Consider the following 27,118-nt stretch of genomic DNA (forward strand, 5'->3'; position numbering starts at 1 on the left):
ATCAAGCTGTCAGCAGATCAGAATGAATCAGAGCTCAAACTGACTGCATCCGTCACAAACTTGTCTTACACATATTTGATGATTCAGATCAGATCAAGCTCAGAATAAGACTATCCACTTGTATACACATCATGACACCCTAAATGAAGAGTAGCCTGTGACCCCATTAGTTGCCAGGCAACCTGGACTATTCTTTGGAAGAAAAAAAAATCACACCAGCCCTTTATCTACCAACCCATCTCAGCAGCCTCTTTCTATCTCCAACACACCTGTCAGGGCAGGGAGATAAAGCTTTATAAAGAGTGATGGGAGCAAGGCAGGACAAAGCTGGAAAAGGCAGTGAGTGAACACATCAGAGTTCATGAGATTGTGACAAATTACTACGCCTTCGTTTTTAATCAGTGGAAAGCTCCTGGAAGTTAAAACGTCATGCCTGATGCAGAGGAGTGCAATGTTTCATGTGCAAATTACTACGCACACGTGTGTATTCACTAACAGCTGATCTGCTGAGGGTTATCTCCGTCCTACGGAGTCTTCAAGTGTGTTTGCAGGACATTAATGTGTAATATCATTTAACAATGCAAGCATCACAGAAGCTGTAAGTGTCCCTAACAGCTGCTCAGTGGCTTTATCTCTGTGTGGGCTGATCAATAGGGACAATCAATAAATAAAAAAGAGCTGTGCAGTGAGGGCACGAAGCAGCAGAGCTTAGGAACACATTCTGCAGCACCGCATCAAAGACTAAACACAACAAAGTAAACAGCCGCGAGGAAAACGCAAGTTTCAATTAGGTTAATAAACCAAGGTTCAATAGCAAAGATTCAGCCTCACATTACAGAATCAAATTACAGTGTCATTTCCACCCTTCTATCCTGTATCATTTTTATTTTTGGTTTGCTTTAGTCCCCAGGCTTTCTCTTTGCAGCCTTTCTGGTCCTCTGGTCTCTTTGTTAGTAACGTCAGTGAAATCACAAGAGAAAACATCTGAGATTGGAGCGACAGAAATCAGATCCAAAAGCAGGAGTGGACAAGGAAACCTCAGAAACAACAAATGTTGCTGCAGGATAAAGGTTTGTAATGTGAGCCTCGGATAACACTAAAGGGACTTTGACTGCTACAAGAACCGCAAAACTAACAGCAAACACCACCAAGAATTAATTATCTAAAATAGTTCAGCTCAACAGAATGAAAAGATTAGTCACAATGACATTTCTGTCTTCTTATCACCAAAAAAAAAATCTACTCAAAAATAGAAATGTATTTACAAAAGGGAAAGTAATATCTGCTGCATGGCTGCTATGTGAACTTCCACATTATGCATGAATGTTTTTACCGATTCTCCTTTTCAACTGTGGCCTCACTTTCATCCCACCTCTTTACCACTAGATGACTAATTCTAACAGCTACAATATTTGTCTGAGCAAAAACATTAAAAACAGACCAGGTGCAGGTTGCCTTCTGCATTTTAAACCACGCTAAATAAACAAAACAAAACAAAGTATTTTGCATTCGATGATTCATAATCCAAGCAAATTCTCACATCACGGGCTACAAGTCTGCATCTGTTCACATTTAAATCGCTGGTGCTCTGAGGCGTTCTGTTGTCACAACACAACAACACAACCTTCTCACACACTGTAAGTAATACAGCCAGCTAAACACCTCCACTGCCAAGCAAATGAACAAGACTTGACACTGTTTTCTAATTAAACCAAAGCTCTACAGCCCAACGTGGCTTTCTAACCCTCCAATGGAACTTCACATGGGAGTACACACACACACACACACACACACACACACACACACACACACACACACACACACAAAACACATTTAGCTGTGGTTGTCCATTAGATTGCTGCCAGAAAAACAGAACTCATACACTTAGATTTGCAGCATGTACACACACTGATAATACACACACAGACACACAATTACAGGTCCTTCTCCTTCAGACACACACACACCTGTCTGTGGCAACAGCCCATAGAGATAAGAAAGCTGACAAGAGCTGCGGGAGCCAAAGCCGGGAGCTGTCACACTCATTTCACCGTGACACCTCCAGGCGCTCTCTCTCTCTCTCTCTCTCTCTCTCTCTCTCTCTCTCTCTCTCTCTCTCTCTCTCTCTCTCTCTCTCTCTCACACACACACACACACACACACACACCTGACAGCACTGTTGAGTGAAATTTTTCTCTGCTGTAATTTTAAAAGCACTATAAGTTTCAAACACTGCACTTAAATCCCTCATCCTGAGTCAACGAGACAAGAAATAAAGTGTGCTTCTGCTTTAATCTTAAGAATTAACATAAAACCTGATGTAATTGTAGCCTTCGCCTTTAAGAGGACTCATACTAATAAGGTGTCAAAGTCAGAGATCACAAACACCAGCTGATGGAGTGGTTTCTTCTCACACAACCCACAATAAGAACATGGACGGTGCACAACTTAAACATTTCTACTAAATATACAAGTTTACCTACATCATGAGAAGATATTGGAAGACGTTTCAATGTGAAACAAAGCTATACTAACCTAGCTTTCTCCTGTAAAAAGATTTAAAGCCTTGAAATATAATAAAAAGCTAAGTTACGCTTCATGCTGAAGATAATTTGCATTTAAGGGTGGTTTGTAAGCATTAGCAAAAAAAGGGAATAATACTTTCATCTTTTTGGCTTTTGATAGGAGAAGAGTTGTATTGGTAAAAATTATACACATTAATTCTCATTTTTCTTAAAATAGCTTGGAACTGATGTGCTCTGTCAGCTAGAATAAAGTGGAGATACACCCTGGTCAACCAGGCTGATTAATAATGACTGAGACTGTATGAAAAGGCTCTCTACTTGACAGACAGACAGCTGCATTAAATGTAATTACAGAGATTTCATTGTTTAACATCAATGTTAAATGGCGTGTAACTAAATTGGCACATCCATCTCCGTAGGAATCTGGCGATATGATGTAAAACACAACACAGCGGAGACAATACAATACATTACGATGCTAAATGCTACACCATATTTGCAATTTTAAGACTGAATTTAAATTCAAGCCAGACATTTCCAAGACATAACGGGCGTCATCTCGTTGTTCTGTCGGAATGAAGGCTGTAAAAACTGCTACCACCTAGAAATCGGCGTTTGAATTGCACCATACGAAACAAATACAGTAAATGTTTGAATATAAATTCTCAGTTAAAAAACACTACAAACGTACACAGCTTTAATATCTATTCAGACAGAAAGCTTTTTCACTGAGTCAATGTTTTCTTACATCCCTAACTTTTAGCTTGTTGTGATTTGTTATGGGGCAGCAGTAGCTCAGGTGGTAGAGCAGGATGTCTCATGATCGAAGGGTCACGGGTTCGATTCCAGGTCCTGCCACGGGCATTCTGCTGTTGTGTCCTTAGGCAAGACACTTCACCCAACTTGCCTGTGTTGTTGGTAGTCAGAGGGGCCAACGGCACCAAATGGCAGCCTGGCCTCTGTCAGACCACCCCAGGGCAGTTGTGGCTACAAGTAGCTTACCATCACTGGCATTGTGTGAATGTGAGTGTGTGAAAGTGTCTAAGTGCCCTAAACAAGTGCTATATAAGTTTAATGCATTATTATTAGTTTTATATTTGTTTGCTTTCTAACTTTCCTTTCCACTGAGATCATATATGATCGTAGTTTTGTTCATGGAACCCCTGCATCTCATCGAATATCAAATTAACTTAAAATTTCTCTTATGAACAAAATCAAAAAAGGATAAGGATCATTTATAAAAACCAGATGTGTTTATGTGGCGAAAATAATTATTTATTGAGGAAAACATCAGAAGACACTAAAGCCACCCTGCCATTTTCTTTGGATCCTGTTTGCTTTTCAATCAAAGTGGTACACAGATTATGCAAATGCAGAGGTCTCTCACACCATCTAGCAGAAAAGTACTCTGACAGAATTCCATTTCTCTGCTTCAAATGAGCCTTTGGCACAATGTAGTGGAGCTCTCTCTGCTCAAACAGTTCCCTCTGTCACTAGATTTTAGACTTCCTATGACATAGATGATAGATAGATTACTGCGTTGGCAGTAAGAGACGTCAAACTGAGCACAGGAATCCCTCAAGGATGTGTATTCAGTCTTTTCTGCTTCAGTCTGTTGAAATATGAATATTCAGTCATATTTAGCACAAATCAGATGATTAGGTTTGCTGATTATTCAACACTAGGGGGATGATCATTAAACATTGTACAGCAAGGGTGTCAAACTCAAACTCACACGGGGCCGAAATGAAACTCTGGGACGGCGTTGAGGGCCAAACTTAATATTTTTTGAAAAAGTGACGGCAAATTTGCACATTTTCTTTATCAACATATATGCAATTTTGAACCTTTAAATTTGGAAACAAACATATTATTGCATTAACACTGAATGTGGAATAACCAAATTACACACGAGCAAGTCAGTTTTAAATAAAAGGCATCAGTTGTATTCATTACTATATATATATATAATCAGCATTTTTAAAATCTTTTAAATCTTTTCTCACGGGCCAACAACAAAATAAAAATATCATTTTATCTTGAATGAAAATGCAACATCTCACCTGTTAACTTTCATGTTTTGGAGCAGAAAAAGAGCATAAAACCAACATATTTAAAGCTCAGTTTGTTCCACTGGTTTACTGTGATGCTCACCTGTTCCAGCCAGATACCTGCATCATGGGGTTGATCTGAGCTGAGGAGGAGACTCCTGTTGTTTTGTTTATCTTCATCATAATAATGACAACATTAGATGACAACTGGTGCTCACATAGGTTTGTGCTGCTGAACATGTCTGAGCAGCTTGACCACGTTGTTGTGTGTCGGGGAGGAAACAAAACCACAGAGCCGTGCTGGTTTGAGCGTGTCGCTGCTCGCTGGAGTTATATCAGCTCTGTCTGGACGTTAGTTGGAAAACTTTCTCTTTCAGTCGTGAACACATTACTGAGTGGCTAGAATCTCCGTTTCTGGGCTTCAGCGTCAGAAAATAGCTGAGTGAACTCGGCGCTGAGTGAGAGGAGTGTAGTTTGTCAGAGACAGCGGAGCTGCAGACACCCGGCAGCAGGCGCTGGAAAAAACACAAAGGAGGGGGCGCGTTGGCTCCACGCTGACGCCGCAAAGCATCATGGGAGTTGAAGTCTTTGCGGCAAAATAGGCCAGCGGGCCAGTTTTAATATATTTTTGATATTTATCTCGCGGGCCACATAAAAATGCTCCGCGGGCCGCATCTGGCCCGCGGGCCTTGACTCTGACATATGTGTTGTACAGAGTCTGCATTGGTAAGCTTGTGTGAATCTCCTTCAATGTCAACAATACTAACAAGAGTGGACTTTGCTACTACCGATTAAACATGCTCCAGGACATGATTGACTGTCCTGTAGACTGAGTCGACTAAACTACACCACGACAACACCTGAGTGAATCATAAAGGGCCTTGCTCTTTTCTTTGGAGACCACTTTCAAGGAGAGATACGGGGTGAAAACCTTTAGTTTTATAAAGCATTCCTTTAAAAAAGCTGCTTATTCTCCAGGAATTAAAAATATTGATTTATCAAACAAGAATATCACAATGTGCAAAAGATTAATTATTTAGACAATAAAGCTGCTTAATTCCCTCAACACTCATCTGGATCAGACAGACCCAGTGTTGTCTTGGTAGGTTTTTATCATAAACAGATATACACGTATGGTAGATTTACTGTAACATACAGATGTTATGTCAGATTTACAGTAAATGAGTCAACATCATTTCATTTAGGCTTCACCCTGTACAGTAGGCCTGATGAACTCTGACAATGTAGTCATGAATAACCTCATCACTTTGAAAAAAATGTATTATTATTATTATTATTATTATTATTATTACTATTATTATGCACATTTCTATGCTAAAGCACAAGTCACTGTTGAAAAAAAGCCTTTTGTGATGCTGACATCTAATTCTAGCCCGACAACCTGACTGTTGCAGCTACAAATCAACACTCATCAGATCAGGAAACGCATTTTCATTCTCTAATTTTTCTGTTCTGGAGAACTTGAGTTTTTGCCCCGGTTTCCTGTTTTTTGCTGCTTCTGATGTGACCTTCTGCTGCTGTAGTCTATCTTTAAGTTTAAACTCACAATACGTTCAGATATTCTGCAGACTTGGGGTTGTTTGCTATTTGAGTTACTGTTGCCCATTCTCCTTTGACCTCTGACATTAACAAAGAATTTCATCCACACAGCTGTCCCTTGCTGATTATTTTTTCTGTTGTGGACCTTGGGTAGATGGTTGTGGATGAAAAACCCCGTAGATCAGCAGTTTCTAAAATACTCTCAAGAATGACATCACATTCAGAATCACCCAGATTCCTTTTATTCTACATTTTGACATTCAGTTTGAACTTCAGTAAATCATCTTTACCACATTATTGCTGCCATATGACTGGTTGATTAGCTCCTCGAGTTAACCAATTATTGAACTGAGGTAAGTTATGCCATTAAACAGACTATGGAAATGTTGTTGCAGTCAGAACTGTTGACTCACAACAATATTATATTTATATCCATCCATCCATTGTCTGAACCCGCTTTGTCCACGTGGGGTCGCGCGGGGGGTGGGGGCTTGTGCCTATCTCCAGTGGTCAATGAGCAATCAGTCGGGGTACACCCTGGACAGAGAGCCAGTCCATCACAGGGCAACACAGAGACGCACAGGACAAACAATCATGTACACACACACACTCACACCCAGGGACAATTTAGACAGACCAATTAACCTAACAGTCATGTTTTTGGACTGTGGGAGGAAGCCGGAGTACCCGGAGAGAACCCACGCATGCACAGGGAGAACATGCAAACTCCATGCAGAAAGATCCCAGGCCGGGAAGCGAACCCAGGACCTTCTCGCTGCAAGGCAACAGCTCTAACCACTGTGCAGCCCCTTATATTTACATATAACTACTAATAATAGCAATAATAATTATTATTATCATGATTATTATGATTAATAATAATAATAATAAAAGGTTTCTGCAACAAAAATAAATACTTTAAGTCCCACAATAACTGATACAGATGAATACATGAACAAATCACCTAAAATTACATATTAAACAGCCTTATAATGATGGAGGTGAAACCAATAATTTATGCCTGAATTATGCTGCTTGTGACTGATTGTTGACTCTCTTCTGGCATTATGTTGACTTTTTATTACAAAGACAGAGTTTTATATCCCGGTCGCCAGTTATCTGCACTGGTGATTCAACTGGATGAGTTTTGTGCCACCTAGCTTTAAAAGCTAGCTCATAGTATTCATAAAAATGATGATGGCATAATAATTTGTGAAGCATTTAAGAGCTATTTAACCTCTGACTGGCTCTTTTAACAGCAGGTTTAAATTATTTCCTCCCTGTGGGGTAAAGGCTGACCAATTTTTGGGATCCCAGTGGGGCACACGAGTCTTGCAGGATTCCCGTGAAATGGGAGTCAAATTATTTATAATCATGTTACTGGCATAAAACAGGAAATAACTTCCAATCTTTGCCTTAAATTCATTTATTTCTCTTTTCCAATTCTCATCTCTCTGTGAATACTTTAATATTGATGAGCCCATTACTGATAACACAGTGCAACATCAGCATCTTTTTTTTCTGACACACATGCAGGCTCTCTCTCTCTCTCTCTCTCTCTCTCTCTCACACACACACACACACACACACACACACACACACACACACACACACACACACACACACACACACACACAGAGGTCAGGTTACAACTCTGCTGCTAAGCACTTGCATGCACTTCTGCGTGGGTGTGTTTGCTCAGCAGGGGGCTGGGGAATGTAACTTCCTGGCATTAGTCCCATAAATTTCAATATTTTCAGAATAATAAAAACTCGTGTGCATGCCTTTTGGCACAAAAATACACAGATTATGAGGGTGATGTGTGCTGGTTGCCATAAATCAGTGGAAAAACAAACTGTGAGGATTTTTTAGAAAGGCTATTTACAAATACACAAAAACAACATGAAAACATGATGGTACAAAACATTCTAAAATATTAGCCATGTCTAATTTTTTAAAATAAACAATCTAATGCCTTCCTACAGCAAACCTAATGCTCAAATTTTTCCCACAAATGGTCAGACTTATTAAAAACATCAGTGGGATTACATATTACTGTTTTAAAAATAAATATATGTTTGCACATGCGACAGGTGAGTAGTAAAATCCAGATGCAGTCTTACCCCATCTAAATCTATTTTTGTTTTCTTCCTAAAGTATTTTCAGATGTTCTAATGAAGAACTTTAAGTAGTGTAAAAGTCTTGAACCCGCCTCCCCTGGACTGTAAACACTAACAACCTCTCCTCCTAAGTTGCAAGCATACACCAGTTGTTTTCATCTCTGCAGTTGAAAACTACTGTTTTTCTTTTCTAGTTTGAACTTTGGATAATGCCTAGGACCCGAAAAATGCTATTTTAGCTGCGAGAGGCAATGGAACATGTTCTGTCACCCCTCATAAGAGTTTAATCACCAAAAATGGTTGGATTCTATCTTCAGACGCTTCCAAAAACCAATCCAGAATTTCTTTGTTCGTAATTGTTTGTTCGCCAGTACCAGAGTAGATTTTTATCTTCAAACCAGCACCATTCCACCGTTAAAACCACCTGATGGAGAGGCCAGGGCGGTGAGTACAACCAAAATGCTAACTGCTAGCCACTAGCTGAATGGCTGAGCATCTGGAGTGGAATAATGATTCATCCAGCCAGTTTTTCTCCATTCGAGTGGTGTCTGCGGGTGGTAACCAAAACCCTAACCCATTACCCAATGGAGAACTACTCAGTGTGCATTTTGCTGCAAACGCTGCTTTGTTGTTTCTCTTTGTGGTTGATGAATCTATGGTTGTGTCATAAAATGGGTGGAATTCATACAGGAGGAGGTTGGATTTCATGAAATCCAAAAGTCTTATTTCTGAATTGATAAAATGTCTGAAGAAACAAATAAATATTTCAGAACAAATGACACCTCCATAGTGCCAACAGTGATATTTTTAATCATATGTGGGCCTGTCCTTGCTCTGAAAGGTTTCAAATAGCACGGCACATTTCCTAAACAGAACATGTAAACTCCTAGTGACAAAAATGGGAAGCTAAGGATGTTAGCTTCCTTTTGGAGGCTCATTAAGTACATTTGGAAGAAAATTGAATTACATATAGATACAGAAAAATACAACCATCTGACTAATAGGAGGATCATTGTTGACACCGTTCTTAATCTTTGTGCACAAGTGCGAGGGGCTGTGTGGCAAAAACACACACAATATGGCCCGCAACATACACTTTCACAAATGTTTGTGGGCAAAATCCCTAATAAATAAAAACACTAACACCTAAAGACAGGAGGAGGTTTAGAGAGAAGCTAAAAATCTGTATTGAAGACAAAATTGAAGTTATTAAAAGCCCGAATGAGCTCTGGGATGATTGAAAATGTTGGTCCAATTCACCTGTGTTATTTTCTACAAATCTGCTGCGGAGACATTTATTCATAATCAATTGCCTACAATTATTTTGTTTCAAAGAAAGTTGGGAATATCTCTTCTGCAACATGGAAAGCGATAGTTCTGCTAATAGCAGCCGTCGGCTCCGAGCCACAGCGTTATTTACATCACCTGTGGGTGATGATAAAAAAAAACATAAATCCTCACCGTGACTGCAACGCCTGGTAAGTCTTTATTAACCAATGTCCTTTTTTAATTCTTTATTGATAATTTTAATGATTGTGGGTTGAGACCATCGACATAAATATACTGGACATCTCCTTTCCATAGGCTCCAATAACACGTCTTTGTACTAAAATGGGAGGTGGCCACCACCGCCACTTTGACAGTGTCACAGGTTCCGTCAAGCCCAGACAATTCCATAACAGGGAAGAGAGGAGGAGCTGAGGGTGGGGCTGTTAGGCTGGGATCAACTGATGACACCCGGTCGAACTAGCTACAAGCTCACCTGAAGCTAACCCAAAGCTAATGCAGAGGTGGGAGCTAAGCTAACGGAGGTAGCAACCTAGCTACAACCGGAGTTAACTGTGCACAACACCAGAGCTTCTGAGTCACAGATACGCCGGGCTGACCGCTGGGTAAAACCGGGTGGAAAACAGAGGTCTCCTGAGACCTCCACAAGCCGATAGTCGGAACCCAGCTCCACCAACATGTTATATTTCAACCCATTTTCTAAAGTGCAGCATTATGTTAAATGCACTGGGTTTTATCCTATTACATCTAAATTTCATGGTTAAGCAGTACATGTTAAAATCTAAGCTCAGCTCGGCAGTGACCTAAAATACATAAATATAATTTTACTTACCGAAAAAAATGAAGTGGAGACTCCTTGGACGTTCTATTAGTGCAATTAATACCACAGCAAGTCATTTGGTCCAACAATTGCACAAAAAATATCCAAAAAAGAATACACAAACACGAGACTCAAAATCCAGGAACAGTTTCCAGGCCAGACCGAGGCTCTACTGAGGCCTTTCCACGGAGCTAGCTCTGTGGTCACGTGTGTCTGATGCTCATTAATTATACAGAATTTTAGGCTTTTAATACACTTAAACAGAAGAGTGAGAAAAAAATTCAGCCCCCTCAGAGTTGTCATGAGTGTAAACTAGATCATTTAAACCAAAAACATGTTTTGGTACCAGGCTGTAAACATGTTTATTTCTGCTGTGAAATTGGTATTTTTAACATGGGAGTCAATGAGGATTTGCTCGCTTCTGACACCAGCCCCCAGCGGATGCGGGTGGAACTGCACTTTTTGGTACTTCCGGGTTGGGCCCAATTTTAGAGCCGCATTGTGGGGACTTGGTTGAGACACCTGAATCAGAACTTGAAAACAACATGACTCCGTGGATTTAAAAATACATGAAGATGAATGTTTTTAAAACATCTTCTCTGATTAACAAATACTTAGTCACAAAGATTTACCATGAACTAAATAAGCCTCCAAACCTACAAAACATCCGTCTTCTGAAATCCGTGGTCCACACTTTTATCACTTCAAGGCTGGATTACTCTAACTCCTGCTTATATGGCATCAGTAAGCATATGGCAGCTCTTTCTAGACTTCAGCTGGTCCAGAATTCAGCAGCTAGGTTCCTGACTGGAGCTGACAGAAGACAACACATTTCTCCAATTCTGAAATCTCTCCACTGGTTGCCCGTGCAGTTTAGGATAAATTTCAAAATTATGCTTCTGACTTATAAATCCTTGAACCATCAAGCTCCTCCATATCTGTGTGAACTTGTCCATTACTACAACCCGCCGCGTGCTCTCAGGTCTGAAGATAAGCTCCTCCTAGCTGTTCCGAATGCTCGTTTAAAAAGCCGTGGAGAAAGGGCTTTCTCTGTCTGTGCACCGAAGCTGAGGAACGCATTACCACTGCTAGTGAGGCAAGCACCAACAGCTAGCATTTTTAAATCACGCTTGAAAACTCACTACTTCAACCTAGCTTATACCACATAATTATGAACCTCACTTACATCTGCATTGTTTAAAAATGGACTTTACAATATCTACTTCCGTAGTATTGAGGTTCTTTTTTAAAATGTTTTTCTAATTTTTATTCTCCCTGTGTCTTATTGATTTTTAGCTGTTAGTTTTTGGGAATTTTGTTGTATTTCCTTTTTATCTTTTATCTGTGTTCGACATGTTTGTATATCGCCTGTTTAATTAACTAACATTTTTAGTGTACAGCGCCTTGTTTGGTTGTAATGCCTTGTGAATGCGCTTTATACATAAAATTGGATTGGATTGGAAACAATTGAATCATAGGCAAAATACGCCATTTCTTGCCACAAAATCCCATGATGCAATGCGTCGTCACAAAAGATACTCCTATCAGACATGCAGCAACACCATTATTACCAGGAGTCACCTTTATAGTGCATTTGTGTAGATCAGAAGTTCCCAAACATTTCAGCTTCTGACCACGATGTGGCCCTGACAGTCATATGACCCAACTATTGCCAATGAAACAAGATGATAATGAAAACATAAGCATTCTCTACCATCAGTACACTACTTTTATCTATTCCTCATGCATTTTAATAACATGGTTAGAAATTTGTAATTTGCTCACTTTTTGCATTTAATTAAAAGTCTGGAGATCATCTTAGGACCCAACGTTTGGTCCTTTGAGTTGAGTCCCAACCCCAACTTTGGTAACCACTGGTGTTGGCATGGTTAATTATCTGAGTCAACACTTTTGTGTTAAAAAAAAAAGCATATGAACTTGTTTAGCTGATAAAGTGACTGGTGAGTGTATATGCTGAGAAACTATGAGCATACGCAATAGCTTTGTACACAATTGTATAATACAGATTTAAAATTATGATTCAGTTTTCTAATCTCTGGATCATTTAGGCATGTGTCCAGCTGCAGTTATTATGGTGGTTCTTACTGGTCAGTAAAAACTCATCCCACTAGCTGCATGCATGCCATCTGCACTCATATTCTGTTTGAGCATCACACTTCATCTCCTGACCTTCACTGATCACTGGCGCTGTCCAACCAGCTTTGGCTTGGGGGAAGCAGGTGAGACCAGCTACTGGGTCTAATTGCATTGCAGACATCACTGTCATCCATGTGGCAGATTCATTATTCTCTCACCATTCAGGATTTTTTTCTCCAGGACTGGCCAACAAAAGTTCAGCGGAAGAAGCTTAAGTCTTCTTTGTGAAAGTGGTGAATGAAATCCATCACCCTCGAGTGATTGCCTTTATTGAATTTACAACCAGTAATGAACGAGGATATAAAGAGAGTCAAACACATGTGGGGACTTTGACTTTGTGTAAAGAAAAAAGGAAGTTGAAACTGTAATAGATGTTTCTAGTTTCTAGTTTTACAGTTATTCTCTATGAATGTAATCCAGTTCTTAAAGATGAGGAAATACTTTGCAGGTTTTCAAAACAGTGTTTAGTTTCAAAGTGAAGGCTTTTTGATCAGCTGCCTGTCTGATCACAATCAGTCGGCTCAATCAGCAGCAGGAGCATCGCTTTCATTTCAAATCAGTCCCAGAGATGTGAGACACTAACGTTTATCCACACACAGAGCATTGCTCTGATGTTTATAAGCTCACTTTTCCACACAGGTGCCCCACTAACTGCATCACGAAAAAGAACAACGCAGCAAACAGGCCTAATGATTTCAACCACTGAGTGTATTGAACAGTGATCAGACGCGTCGTGAATATGCACAGAAAGGATGCCAAGTTGAAACTCAACACTGCGCTGCTTTGTTGAGTCAAATAAACCAGCCAATTATTATAATGATCATGCCAGACTCCTTTGATCCACAGCTCAAATTTGCCATCCATCTGTGAACCATGGGATGAAGAACGGAAAACAACCTTGTTTTTACAATCACTCTGGGTTTTTCCAGCAGATCCAACAATGTAAATATTATAACTGATCAGTGGATAAGGCAGCAAAATCTTGGTGATTTGGGTAAAAAACTTTAAAAAATGATAAATTAGATGTTTCATCATCCTTTTAATGCTAAGGCTGTGCAGTGACAGCTGTGGTTTTTCCAGGTCAAATGCTGCAAATTAGTACATTTTTCAACAACCTGGCAACACCTGAGCTCATAATTGACAGTGACTCGTCTATACAGCTTTGCTCATTATAAAAGAACATTAATAAAGCTGTCAGAGCTTATGGGGTTATTATAGAGTGTGCTGAATACACAGCCTACATTAAGAGTTTAGGGTCACGTGGTTTACTCGGTCGAGTTTGAAATGGCCATTTTCTCAAACAGGATTAAATTAAGAGGGAAATGAAACACAAATGGGTTTGCTGAGTATTAAAGGAGCCCGTCTGAGTTATGATGGTGTGGAAGATACATAAGGCACGATAAGGTCAGAGAATTAGCTCATGTGTGGAGCAGACACAGACGCCCTGGCAGAGCATCCTGGCGATGTTCCAGCAGGACATATATTGAATGACAGTTCACAGCGGAGATAATAACACCCAGCAGGTCACACACATACTGCTACACACCACACACACTTCGCGTTCAGACGCCATGTGTTTCTGGAGCAAGAGCGCTGAAGTAGTAAGAAGCTTCAGGATGTAAAAACCTGAGAAGATAGTTTAGAAGAGACGGGGACACTTACATCTCAGAGGACGGCGGTTGGCTACGGCAGAGAAGCGCGTGACCGCACGCTTGTCCCATCACGCATCCTGCCTCGCGCCACCTTTTAAAAAAAAAGCCTTATTTTAAGCCAAACAGATGCAGTCAGTGGGACCAGGAGGGTCAGCAGCCTCAGAGTGGGATTCTCTGTCGGGTCTGGAGTGCTGAACGAGGATGGATAGATGACTGGGTGTGTGCTCCGCTCGCTCTGCCTGCCTCCCTCCGGTCTGCTCTCCTCTCTGCTCTGACAGCGCGCGGGGATTGGTCAAGACCCGGTAACTGATATACGAGCCTGTGGTGAGCAAGGACATATAGCAGCTGAGCAGAGAGAGGGAGAGAGAGAAAGAGCTCACCCTGTGTTTGCAGCACCACATGGACGCATCAACAGTCTGAGCTGAGGCACGCGCCACTCATCCGCGTGCTCTGAAAAACTAATTTCCTCTAACCGTTTTCTGTTCCTCCGCGCGCACTGACCAGTCCATGCGTGGAAATTAAACTTGTGTCGTGAATATTAAACTTTCAAGGTGCGTCTTCGCGCCTCAGCCGCATATTTTCACGGAGCTCCCGCTCTTCCTCTTGCTATCCATTCCTATAGCCAGTGGCGGCTTTGGTTATTGGGGCCCAAGGTGAACACAGACATGGGGCCCCTTACACAAAATTTTCGACAATCTTACCAATTTGCAAAACTCTCTTCTGACATGAGTTATTTTCCCTTTTTATTCAACAGATTCTCACTCACAGTGCATCAAAAACAAACGCTTGGTCAGCCACTCTCCGCGTCAGACCCGACGCCAAAAGTGCCCTTTTTCGTTACTTATGTGCGAAAAGGGGTTTTTCCCTTTTCTAACTGCAGATCCCAATGCAGCATAAAACTGATGTGATGGGATGTCCGCTGATGCGACACCTAAGTTAACTGCACCTAAACCTTAACGTTTTACTATTTATAACCTTCCCCTCACCTCACCCTAACCTTAACCCTCTTGCTACCTAAAACGTTACTCTCACTGTGATCAAGCGTTTGTTTCCCATGCAATCTGGCTGTGAATTTTCGTATTTGCCACCCAAGGGGAATGTTAGAACATACCATCTGGCGAGGGGGGGTTACACATACCCTCTACTTTTAACCTCCACCGTGGTCGTTGAAACCTCCCCCTGGCGTTGGCTCAGTCCAAACTTGACCAATGGCAAGGCGGCTCCCGCAGTTCACTTCATAGAGCCGGCTTTTAGAGCGATCGACACATCACTAACGTGTTCGCTAGCAAGATGGTTAAGGTTTGATAGGGGTGAGGGGAAGGTTAAATAAGAGGATAAGGTTAGGGTGAGGTACAATGAGCTTGTTTGGTGCCCTGGCTGCGGACATCCCATCGCGTCAGTGTAACGCTGCATTGGGATGCAACGGTAGCGGATATCCCATCACGTCAGTTTTAAACGGAAAAAAACAGATTCTAATTTTTTACATTTATTACTGAACAGGAACTTCAAAATTACTGGGCAAACAATATGGAATGAACAATTTAAACTTTGAACTGTAATGCATCTATTCTTAAAAGTTTGAACCTTGGTAAAAAAAAATTAGCAGTTTTTAAGACCATTTATTTTTGTAAACTTTCAGACGTTTTTGTTTGATGTGGTAGGCCTTGAAGCAGTTTCTCTCCAGCTGCAGGCAGAGTCCTACGCACCTCACACTGCCATGGGGTGCTTCTCTTGCACACCGTGCACTGCTACACCAAAAACTTTTCTTTTAGCAAAAATAATTATTTATTGTAAAAACGTAAATAATGCTGGAATGAAGCTGAATCTTACAATTAGCAAATAGGTGAGGGTTGTTCAAAAAAATTTAAAAATAAAGACTGAACAAACAAACCTGGTTCACTGGAGATCTGTCCTTCTTCGTGGTCACTGTCTTCAGATATAAGCCTTCTGGGACACCTAATAGATCGTGTTGATTTTCTTTGACGTATTCCATAATAGGCTGTGCAGTGGGGCAGTGGTTAGAGCTGTTGCCTTGCAGTAAGGAGGTCCTGGGTTCGCTTCCCGGCCTGGGATCTTTCTGCATGGAGTTTGCATGTTCTCCCTGTGCATGCGTGGGTTCTCTCCGGGTACTGCGGCTTCCTCCCACAGTCCAAAAACATGCCTGTTAGGTTGATTGGTGTGTCTAAATTGTCCCTGGGTCTGAGTGTGCATGATTGTTTGTCCTGTGTGTCTCTGTGTTGCCCTGCGATGGACTGGCTCTCTGTCCAGGGTGTACCCCGCTGGAGATAGCCCCCCCCCCCCCCCCCCCCCCCCCCCCCCCCGTGTGGACATGCGGGTTCAGAAAATGGATGGATGGATGCATTTCCATAATTTCATGCCAGCTTTTATGCTAATTAGCTTCCCCTTGCTTCCCCTTTCCGTTATTTGCTTTCACCGCGGCGCTGCACTCCGCTGTGCTCCATTTCAATCAGGCTGTATAGCAGGATTTCCCCTCGTAGCGATATTTTCCATAACTCTGAATGCATCATGCTATAGATCGTTGGAAAGCTGCTTTTATGTACTTATGGTAACCGTTGGAATTTTAGGAATCTGATCAGCCATTCAAAAGTTATAAAACTGAGCATTTTGGATGACAAACTCAGCACGTCTCTGAATCTGTGTTGTGATTTCTTGCGGTCAAGACAGGGAATCCCAGTTGTATATGCATGAAAAGCCCCATTTTTTATCTTTTCAGCACTTTTGGAATTGTATTGATATCTTGAACAGTTCAGGAATTATGGTAATGAGAAGTGCACATGTCAAATCCCGTCTGCGCAACAGGTTGGTAATAAGAATATTGTGGCATTGACAGAGGGGTGCCAGCAGTCAGGGCTAGGGGAACCCCCAACACAAGGGGGCCCCAGGCGGCCGCCGACCTATGCCTAATGGTAAAACCGCCACTGCCTATACCCTCTGAGAGATAATCAACTCTATCCGGCAGGGTTTCCTCAGGCGCGGCTCTCCTCTCCGCTGTGTCAATCACGGAACACTGCAGGTCTCAAGGTCCATCACACATGCTACACCATATAAGGCCTTTCCAGTGGAGCGTGTGGCCAATAGGGAAACAGTAGCCTTGGAAGTACTTGTCCACGTTCAAGGCCTTTAACCAAATGGGGGGTTGAAGACAGCTACTTTTCTTGACAATTAGCTGGGAAAATAATTGTTAGTGGTTGATTACATTCAACTAAAAGAAAAATGCATAGCCTCATCTACTAGGCCTAATATACCTTTCTGAAGCCATGAGCACCACAGGTGTTTGCAATTAATTTAGGCTGATTAGTCCTCCACCATAGGCTGTGAGCACATTCTGACTGTGACTGATTGACAACTTTGTAATGTTGTTTTAATTGCTCACAAATGTTAATCATTATCCATCATCTCCAGCTACTAGTCTCCACCTAGCTTTAGCCCTAGCAGACCACTTAGCAAACAGGTTAATAGGTGTTAAATCTGTGTAATAGTTTTTTTTAATAAATTAATTAATGTGACAGGGTGAGTGTCACTGTATCCCAATAGATCATGTGCCCTGGCTACTTGGCCAAGGGGATGTCCCTTTGGCTGGCTGGTTAGCATGCTTGACTCTTACCTGGGAGTCTTGGGCTCAACAATGCCACATTAGTTTAACTGTCTTTCCAGCCTTCAGTGGTAGAATTTTCTGTTCATCATGTCCTCTTTTTCTGTAGGGGTCTGGCAATCACTCATTGATTCAAATCAGGTGTGTGGGGAGATGAACATCTTCTAAAACGTGGTGTTTAAGCCTGCTCCATGAGGGCCATTCAGTGTAATTTGGACGTTACTCTGCTTCAACACCTGATTTAAATCATTAGGTGATTATCAGGCTTGCGTGGAACTCAGTGAGATGCTGAATAGGTAATTCAACCATTGAATCAGGTCTGTTGAAGCAGTGAAACCACCAAAACTTTCTAGACTGTTGGCCTCATTGACCACAACACCCCTTCCTAAAAGATTCCAGGACTGGATATTGCCCAGGACTGAAGATCATAAGCATTAGCCTGGCCTGCCTGTCTCTTCTACACTGAGGACAAGTCAGGATAGAGACAGGAAGCACCACGAGGGGCGGAACTAGCCAGCTCAAAAATAACCTATCAGAAAAAAGGCAGAAATGACGACTGAATGTGTTCTACTTGTTGTTTTAAAGACATGTCAAAGACGTTTAGAACAGAGGAAAGAGCCGCAGCAAACAACGTTTCAGATGTCATCTTTGTTGTTTATGACAAACTGAGCGTTGCGGTGTGTGACGTACAATGCTCAGAGCTGATTGGCTCGGTTAGAATTCTCAGGGGGTGGGGTTATTTGAATGGGAGTTTTACCAGGCCCTTTTCTAACCATAGAGAAGCATTGGCATGGCTGCCCAGGCTACATAAGCTTGCCAAGCCCTGAACTAAAAACTGACAAATTCAGTGGTGTGAAAAACTATTTGCCCTCGTCCTGATTTCTTATTCTTTTGCATGTTTGTCACACTAAATGTTTCTGATCATTAGACACATTTAACCATTAGTTAAAGATAACACCAAATGCAGTTTAGAAATGATGGTTTTTATTATTTAGGGAGATAACAAAATCCAAACCCACAATGTCGTGTGTGAAAAAGTAATTGCCCCCTTGTTAAAAAATAACCCAACTGAGGTGTTTCACACCTGAGTTCAGTTTCTGTAGCCACCCCCAAGCCTGATTACTGCCACACCTGTTTCAATCAATAAATCACTTAAATATGAGTTGTCTGACACAGAGAAGTAGACCAAAAGCACCTCAAAAGCTAGACATCATGCCAAGATCCAAAGAAATTCAAGAACAAATGAGAACAAAAGTCATTAAGATCTATCAGTCTGGTAAAGGTTATAAAGCCATTTCTAAAACTTTGGGACTCCAGCGAACCACAGTGAGAGCCATTATCCACAAATGGCAACAACATGGAACAGTGGTGCACCTTCCCAGGAGTGGGCGGCCGACCAAAATTACCCCAAGAGCTCAGAGACAACTCATCCAAGGTCACAAAAGACCCCAGGACAACTTCTAAAGAACTGCAGGCCTCGCTTGCCTCAGTTAAGGTCAGTGTTCACGACTCCACCATAAGAAAGAGACTGGGCAAAAATGGCCTGCATGGCAGATTTCCAAGACGCAAACCACTGTTAAACAAAAAGAACATTAGAGCTCGTCTCAATTTTGCTAAGAAACATCTCAATGATTGCCAAGACTTTTGGGGAAATACCTTGTGGACTGATGAGACAAAAGTTGAACTTTTTGGAAGGCAAATGTCCCGTTACATCTGGTGTAGAAGTAACACAGCATTTCAGACAAAGAACATCATACAAACAGTAAAATATGGTGGTGGTAGTGTGATAGTCTGGGGTTGTTTTGCTGCTTCAGGAACTGGAAGGCTTGTTGTGATAAATGGAACCATGAATTCTACTGTCTACCAAAACATCCTGAAGGAGAATGTCCGGCCATCTGTTCGTCAACTAAAGCTGAAGTGATCTTGGGTCCTGACATTGACCCAAAACACACCAGCAAATCCACCTCTGAGTGGCTGAAGAACAACAAAATGAAGACTTTGGAGTGGCCTAGTCAAAGTCCTGACCTGAAACCTATTGAGATGCTATGGTGAGACCTTAAAAAGGCGGTTCATGCTAGAAAACCCTCAACTAAAGCTGAATTACAACAATTCTGCAAAGATGAGTGGGCCAAATTCCCTCCAGAGCGCTGTAAAAGACTCGTAGCAAGTCATCGCAAACACTTGATTGCAGATATTGCTGCTAAAGGAGGCCCAACCAGTTATTAGGTTCAGGGGGCAATTACTTTTTCACACAGGGCAATGTAGGTTTGGATTTTGTTCTCTCCCTAAATAATAAAAACCATCATTTCAAAACTGCATTTCGTGTATACTTGTGTTATCTTTGACTAATGGTTAAATGTGTTTGATGATCAGAAACTTTATGTGTGACAAACATGCAAAAGAATAAGAAATCATGAAGGAGGTAAATAGTTTTTCACACCACTGTATATGATTTTCAATGCTCAACAGAAAAGTCACTTTCCACCAATAACTGTATGAATGTCAAAGGAAACTCCAGAAGTCTTTTCAAACCCAAGCTGACAAACCTCCTTGATCTCCCTCAGTCAGATCATCACAAATGGTGGTGATACCATTTCCATCATTCGTATCCTCTATGGTTGACATCATGCTTTGCACTGACTCATGGATCCACCTCGCTATACAATGAGATATTGGAATGTCATTCGGACTGGATAAACGTGGTTGAATGATTTCCAAGAAAGTGATCACAGCAAAGCTCTTGATTAACTGGTCGATCTATGTTCCAACTCTTATCTATGGTCTTGAGCTTTGGGTATTTACTGAAAGAATGAGATCACGGATACAAGTAGCCAAAATATATGGTGTAAGTGTTCTCCAATGGGCTTGCAGAGATTGATGTGCCCAAATAGCCCAAATTTTTAACTACCCATCAAAAGTGACAAAGATAGCAAGGTTGTGATTGGTCAGGACGCTGCTTCCTGTAAATTTGTCAATAGCACTGCCTTTGCACCCTCAAAAATTAAAAAGATATTTAGCGGCAGACATGGAACAGATTGAATAGCGCATTGCGAAATAACTCGTGACCGAAGGAGTACAAAGATATACAGAAAGCGTTTTTATTCATGAATGGAAAAGTCGAGAAACGTGAGTTAGAGTTGCCTATTGCATGAAGAGATGGATGGGGGACAAACTTGTTTGTGTTAAAAAGTCTCTGAAATACATTAAAACAATACAACACAATAGTAAATACACTATCGTGGACCGGATACATGACTGTAATGGTGGCAGGATACCTGTTGTCCTGGCGGAGAATAGTTTTGCAGTAATCAGAAGGTTGCAGGTCGAATCCTGGCTCCAACCACAGAATGCTGTTGGTGTGTCCTTGGGCATGACACCTAACTCTCCTTGCCTGCTCGTGGTGGTCGGAGGGACTGGTGGCATCAGTGCTCAGCAGGCTTCATCTCTGTCTGTGTGCCCCAGAGCAGCTGTAGCTACATTATAGCTCATCACCACTAGCGTGTAAATGACTGATTGTGTTGTGAAGTGCCTTGGGGAGGGAGGGTGGGGGGGTTAGAAACCTAAGGAGTCACTATACAAAGACTGGTCTTTTGCCATTTACAATCCCCATCTGACGGAGAAGTCTGAGAGAAAAATGTCTCTGACAGTGCGTGTGTGTCTCTCCCTCACGGAGCTGGTGGAGAAGTTTAAATCAGGCTGCTGTCCCCACAACCCGAGCCCGGATAAGTTAAAGAGAATGGATGGATGGATGGATGGATGGATGATCAGAACAGGAATTTAGCTTTCTGCAGGCAACTGTCACGATGTCTATATTATCTACAAAGATTATGTCTTGAAAATTCAGCTGAATGATAGGGAAAAAGTCCAAGGCATGAACATGTATTCCCTGTCAATCATTGGATGTCCCACTGGTATGATAGCCTTATAAAAGGAGTAGCTACAAGACAAGCTTTGCGTCCTGGAGGATGTTTTGCAGTCGGCAAACAAAACTGTCGGCAAGGTAAAGACAAACCTTTCCTGTGTTTTAAAAAGAACCAAAAATGGAATTTGAAGCCAAACAGAAGGTACCAAAGAAGCTCCTCACAAAGCAAAGGGGGTTCATCCCAAGTCCAGGACTGCAAGACAGTAAGCAAAAGCCAAGGACTAGTGAGCATTACAGCCACTGTTCAGGATTAAATTACCAATATTCGTCGTCGTCTTCCTCCGCTTATCCGGGTCTGGGTCGTGGGGGCAGCATCCCAACTAGGGAGCTCCATACCGTCCTCTCCCCGGCCTTCTCCACCAGCTCCTCCGGCAGGACCCCAAGGCATTCCCGGACCAAACTGGAGATGTAACCTCTCCAACGTGTCCTGGGTCCACCCGGGGGGCTCCTGCCGGCAGGACATGCCCGAAACACCTTCCCGGGAAAGCGTCCAGGAGGCATCCTGACCAGATGCCCAAACCTCCTCAACTGGCTCCTTTCGATCCGGAGGAGCAGCGGTTCTACTCCGAGTCCCTCCTGAATGTCCAAGCTCCTCACCCTATCTCTAAGGCTGAGCCCGGCCACCCTATGGAGGAAACTCATTTTGGCCGCTTGTATCTGCAATCTCGTTCTTTCGGTCATTACCCAAAGCTCGTGACCATAGGTGAGGATCGGGACGTATATGGACCAGTAAATTGAGAGCCTGGCTTTCTGGCTCAGCTCCCTCTTCACCACGACAGATCAGCTCAGCGTCCGCATCACTGCAGATGCCGAACCAATCCGCCTGTCAATCTCCCGATCCCTCCTACCCTCACTCGTGAACAAGACCCCGAGATACTTAAACTCCTCCACTTGAGGTAGGACCTCTCCCCCGACCCGGAGGTCGCAAGCCACCCTTTTCCGGTCGATAACGATGGTCTCAGATTTGGAGGTGCTGATCCTCATCCCAGCCACTTCACACTTGGCTGCGAACCTACCCAGCAAGAGCTGAAGGTCAGAGCTGGATGAAGGTAGGAGGACCACATCATCCGCAAAAAGCAGAGACGAGATTCTCCTGCCACCAAACTCGACACACCACGGCTGTGCCTAGAAATTCTGTCCATAAAGGTAATGAACAGAACCGGTGACAAAGGGCAGCCCTGGCAGAGTCCAACCCTCACCGGGAACAGGTCCAACTTACTACCGGCTATGCGGACTAAACTCACTCTCCTCTGGTAAAGGGACTGAATGGCCCTTAACAAAAGGCCACCCATCCCATACTCCTGGAGCGTCCCCCACAGGGTGCCCCTGGGGACACGGTCATAAGCCTTCTCCAAATTCACAAAACACATGGGGATTGGTTGGGCAAACTCCCATGCCCCCTCCATCACCCTTGCAAGGGTATAGAGCTGGCCCACAGTTCCAAGGCCAGGACGAAAACCACATTGCTTCTCCTCAATCTGAGATTCAACTATCGATCTGACCCTCCTCTCCAGTACCTTGGAGTAGACCTTTCCAGGGAGGCTGAGGAGTGTGATCCCCTATAGTTGGAACACACCCTCAGGTCACCCTTCTTAAAGATGGGGACCACACCCCCGGTCTGCCACTCCCTAGTAACTGCCCTCGATGACCACGCAATGTTGCAGAGACGTGTCAACCATGACAACCCTACCACATCCATAGCCTTGAGATACCCAGGACAAACCTCGTCCGCCCCCGGGGCTCCGCCGCTGTGTAGTTGTTTGACTATCTCAGCAACTTCTGCCCCCGAGATTGGACAGTCCATCCCCAGGTCTCCCGGCTCTGGTTCCTCCTTGGAATGCGCATAGGTGGGATTGAGGAGCTCCTCAAAGTATTCCTTCCACCATCCGACTATAGCCCCAGTTGACGTCAGCAGCTCCCCATCCCCAGTGTAAACAGTGTGAGCGAGTTGCTGCCTCCCTTTCCTGAGGCACCGGACAGTTTGCCAGAACCTCTTTGGAGCCGATGGAGTCAATAGTCTTTCTCCATGGCCTCACCAAACTCCTCCCACGTCCGAGATTTTGCCTCGGCAACTGCCACTGCTGCACCCCGCTTGGCTATCTGGTACCTGTCTGCTGCCTCCGGAGACCCACAGACCAGCCACGCCCTGTAGGCCTCCTTCTTCAGCCTGACGGCTCCCCGAACCTCTGGTGTCCACCAGCAGGTATGGGGGTTGCCACCACGACTGGCACCGGCCACCTTGCGACCACAGCTAGCAACAGCCACCTCAACAATTGCAGAGTGGAACAAGGCCCACTCGGAGTCAATGTCCCCCACTGCTCTCGGGACGCGGTCAAAGCTCTGCCGGAGGTGGGAGTTGAAGACCGTCTTAACAGGTTCTTCTGCCAGGCGTTCCCAGCAGACCCTCACTATGCGTTTTGGTCTGCCAGGTCTATGCGGCATCTTCCCCTGCCATCTGATCCAACTCACCACCAGGTGGTGATCAGTTGACAGCTTCGCTCCTCTCTTCACTCGGGTGTCCAAAGCATACAGCCGCAGGTCAGATGATACGACTACAAAGTCTATCATCGACCTGCGACCTAGGCTGCCCTGGTACCAAGTGTACCGATGGGCATCCTTATGTTCAAACATGGTGTTCGTTATGGCCAAACTGCGGCTTACACAGAAGTCCAATAACAAAACACCACTTGAGTTCAGATCAGGCGGTCCGTTCCTACCAATCACACCCCTCCATGTCAAGCTGTTGTTGCCCACGTGAGCATTGAAGTCCCTCAGCAGGACAATGGAGTCCCCTGATGGAGCACAATCTAGCACTCGTCTCAGGGACTCCAAAAACGGTGGGTACTCTGAACTGATATTTGGCCCATAAGGACAAACAACTGTCAGGACCCGTTCCCCGACCCGAAGGCGCAGGGAAGCTACCCTCTCATCCCCCGGGGTAAACCCCAACACACAGGCAGAGTCTTGGGGCTAACAAAAAGCCAACCCCAGCCCACCGCCTCTCACCCGGAGCAACTCCAGCAAAGGAGAGTGTCCAACCCCTCTCAAGGACTTGGGTTCCAGATCCAATGCTATGTGTCAAGGTGAGTCCGACTATATCTAGCCGGTACTTCTCAACCTCTGTCACAAGCTCCTGCTCCTTCCCCGCCAGCGAGGTGACGTCCCATGTCCCAAAAACCTGTTTTCTTGTCGGGGGATCGGACCGCCAAGGCTCCCGCCTTGGTCTGCCACCCGATCCACATTGCACCGGACCCTTCATGTTCCTCCTGCCGGTGTTGGGTCCACAGTCATGGGAGACCCTACCAGGGGCACAAAGTGCCCCAGACAACATAGCTCCTAGGATCATAAGGCCACTCAAACTCCTCCACCACGATAAGGTGACGCTTCACAATTACTAATAAGATGTAGCAAAATGGTTGCAAGCTATCAAATAGTAGATAGTTCTTCAGCCAACTAAAACTCAAGAGTCACTGTGAAAAGATAAGCCCTGCACAGAATGAAGTACCTCCCATTCGAAGAAGTTGCTGCTGTTAATAAAACCTGCAGATACACTATGAAAGTACTGAGAATTATCAAGTTCAAATATGACCCGAGATGTCATGAGCAGCTTTGAGAAAAATGGGGCAGGACCTAATCAATCAAATGTGACAGCAACAAAAAAAAACTGTTTGTTTGGGATGTGTTGAGCACATTGTATATGGTTACAGTCCTGCTCTGGCTGCAGAAAATATGCTTTGTGGCGTATGGATGTTTCCAGATGGCTGTCTAAACAGATGATGTCTGATTTAAACCAGACAACATGTTGTAACAGATAAAGACCAGAGGAGGTCCCAAATTCAGAGCTATTGAGGCTGTGCACATACATCCCTATATCTCTGTCTTCCCACACAGTCCTCACTCAGAATTGTGTTCCACAATCATAAAGAGATTTATTGCTAAATTAAAGGCAGTTGGAGAACATGAGATAAAACAGTTTGTTTGTTTGTTTGTTTGCTTCACACTGCATGGGTGTAGTATTTAAACTGAAATTCAGAGACAACATGATGTGCTAGATAAATGAGTGAGGGTGTCACAAAGGGCATTAGAGTAGAAATAAGGAGCCTAAGTCACGCCCATCTTCTTCTGGACTATGGGTCCCCAGAAGAGCAAAAAATGAGTGCAAGTCAATGAGGCTAAAAAGGTTATTTTCTAATCCTGTTTGTTACGTGCCATGGATTTCACATATGATGTCCATGAATTTAAAAAGTTCTAATTTTTGAACAGAGCAAACATTATTTTAGGTTTTGTGTTGTGTTTTGTAATGTCCAGGACTACAAATGCGCATCACCAAATTGACGTAATTGAACCAGAAATGGAGAAATACAGAGGGAAAGTGGCTGAAAAATCAGCGATTTTCTAATCCTCCCTTCAGGAGGAAAGAACCACCATAAAAATGGCCGTTTGGTAAGCAGCAGCTACTCTAGGGCAGAGAAGCTTCTGTGGTGATGTCATATATGTGACGTCTGATTTGTAGTCATACTAATTACTAACTTTTACAAGTTGATAAAGCTCAAAGTACATGACTGGTGTTGTCGAAACACACATCATTACTTTCATTTAAATTGATGACAATAAAAGGCCTTTGTTGTCATTATACACATGTACAATGAGATCGAGAGCAACACCTTCTGCAGTGCAAAAACAAGCAATAAAATATGTGAAAGAGAGAAACAACATAAATTTTAAAATAAAAATGTAGAAAGAACAGGAAAAACAGGGGTTGCATGGTCCTCAGGTCTGAATGCAAAAATTATGTGAAGAGATCATTTCAAATATTATTTACAAAAATCTGATACCCAGTGCGGGTTATTGCACATGATCTATTTCACAGAGTCAGAGTTATTACACAGAGTTTTTGCACATGATCAATATTGAACAGCAGTGATGAACATGTTTGGTATGTTAGGTGGCATTGGGGCTAGTTATATATCACAGTGCACAGTTGTTTTGCAATGCTGACAGACAGTGAATATCACAGTGAATGTATGGAAGAGGGCTGGTAATACCTTTTTTAACTGAGTTAGTGCACATGAGAGTTTAGAGTGATGATAGCTTTGGGGGAAAAAACTGTTCCTGAATCTATTTGTTTTGGTGCTGATGCACCTGTAGCGCCTCCCTAAGGGTAGCATCTTGAGCAGGTCAGGACCAGAGTGGGAACTGTCCTTGATGTGTTGCTCTGTTGACCCAACGGGAGGAGTAGATGTCGGCCAGGGAGAGGAGAGGGCGGCCAATGATCTTCTGAGCTGCTGTTACTACTGTCTCTCCCTGTCTGCCACCGTGCAGTTGCCGTACCATACAGTGATGCAGTACGTCAACAGGCTATTGATGTACAACATATGTGCGATCCAGGGCGTAAGGCAAAGCAGATTAGA

General features: G+C 43.1%; 1 protein-coding gene across 1 annotated transcript in view; it reads right to left on the reverse strand.

Annotated features, from left to right (window-relative positions):
• Positions 1 to 14,364, reverse strand: part of LOC107380473 (cGMP-dependent 3',5'-cyclic phosphodiesterase) — a 264,584-nt gene extending 250,220 nt beyond the window's left edge. The window contains exon 1 of the mRNA XM_015951734.3: positions 14,183 to 14,364. Within this exon, the coding sequence (XP_015807220.1) occupies positions 14,183 to 14,241 (59 nt within the window). The 5' untranslated portion in view covers positions 14,242 to 14,364. The remainder of the gene's footprint in view (positions 1 to 14,182) is intronic.
• Positions 14,365 to 27,118: the final 12,754 nt, after the last annotated feature.

This window comes from Nothobranchius furzeri, chromosome 13, assembly GCF_043380555.1.
Source record: "Nothobranchius furzeri strain GRZ-AD chromosome 13, NfurGRZ-RIMD1, whole genome shotgun sequence".
In the NCBI taxonomy this organism is placed as follows: Eukaryota; Metazoa; Chordata; class Actinopteri; order Cyprinodontiformes; family Nothobranchiidae; genus Nothobranchius; species Nothobranchius furzeri.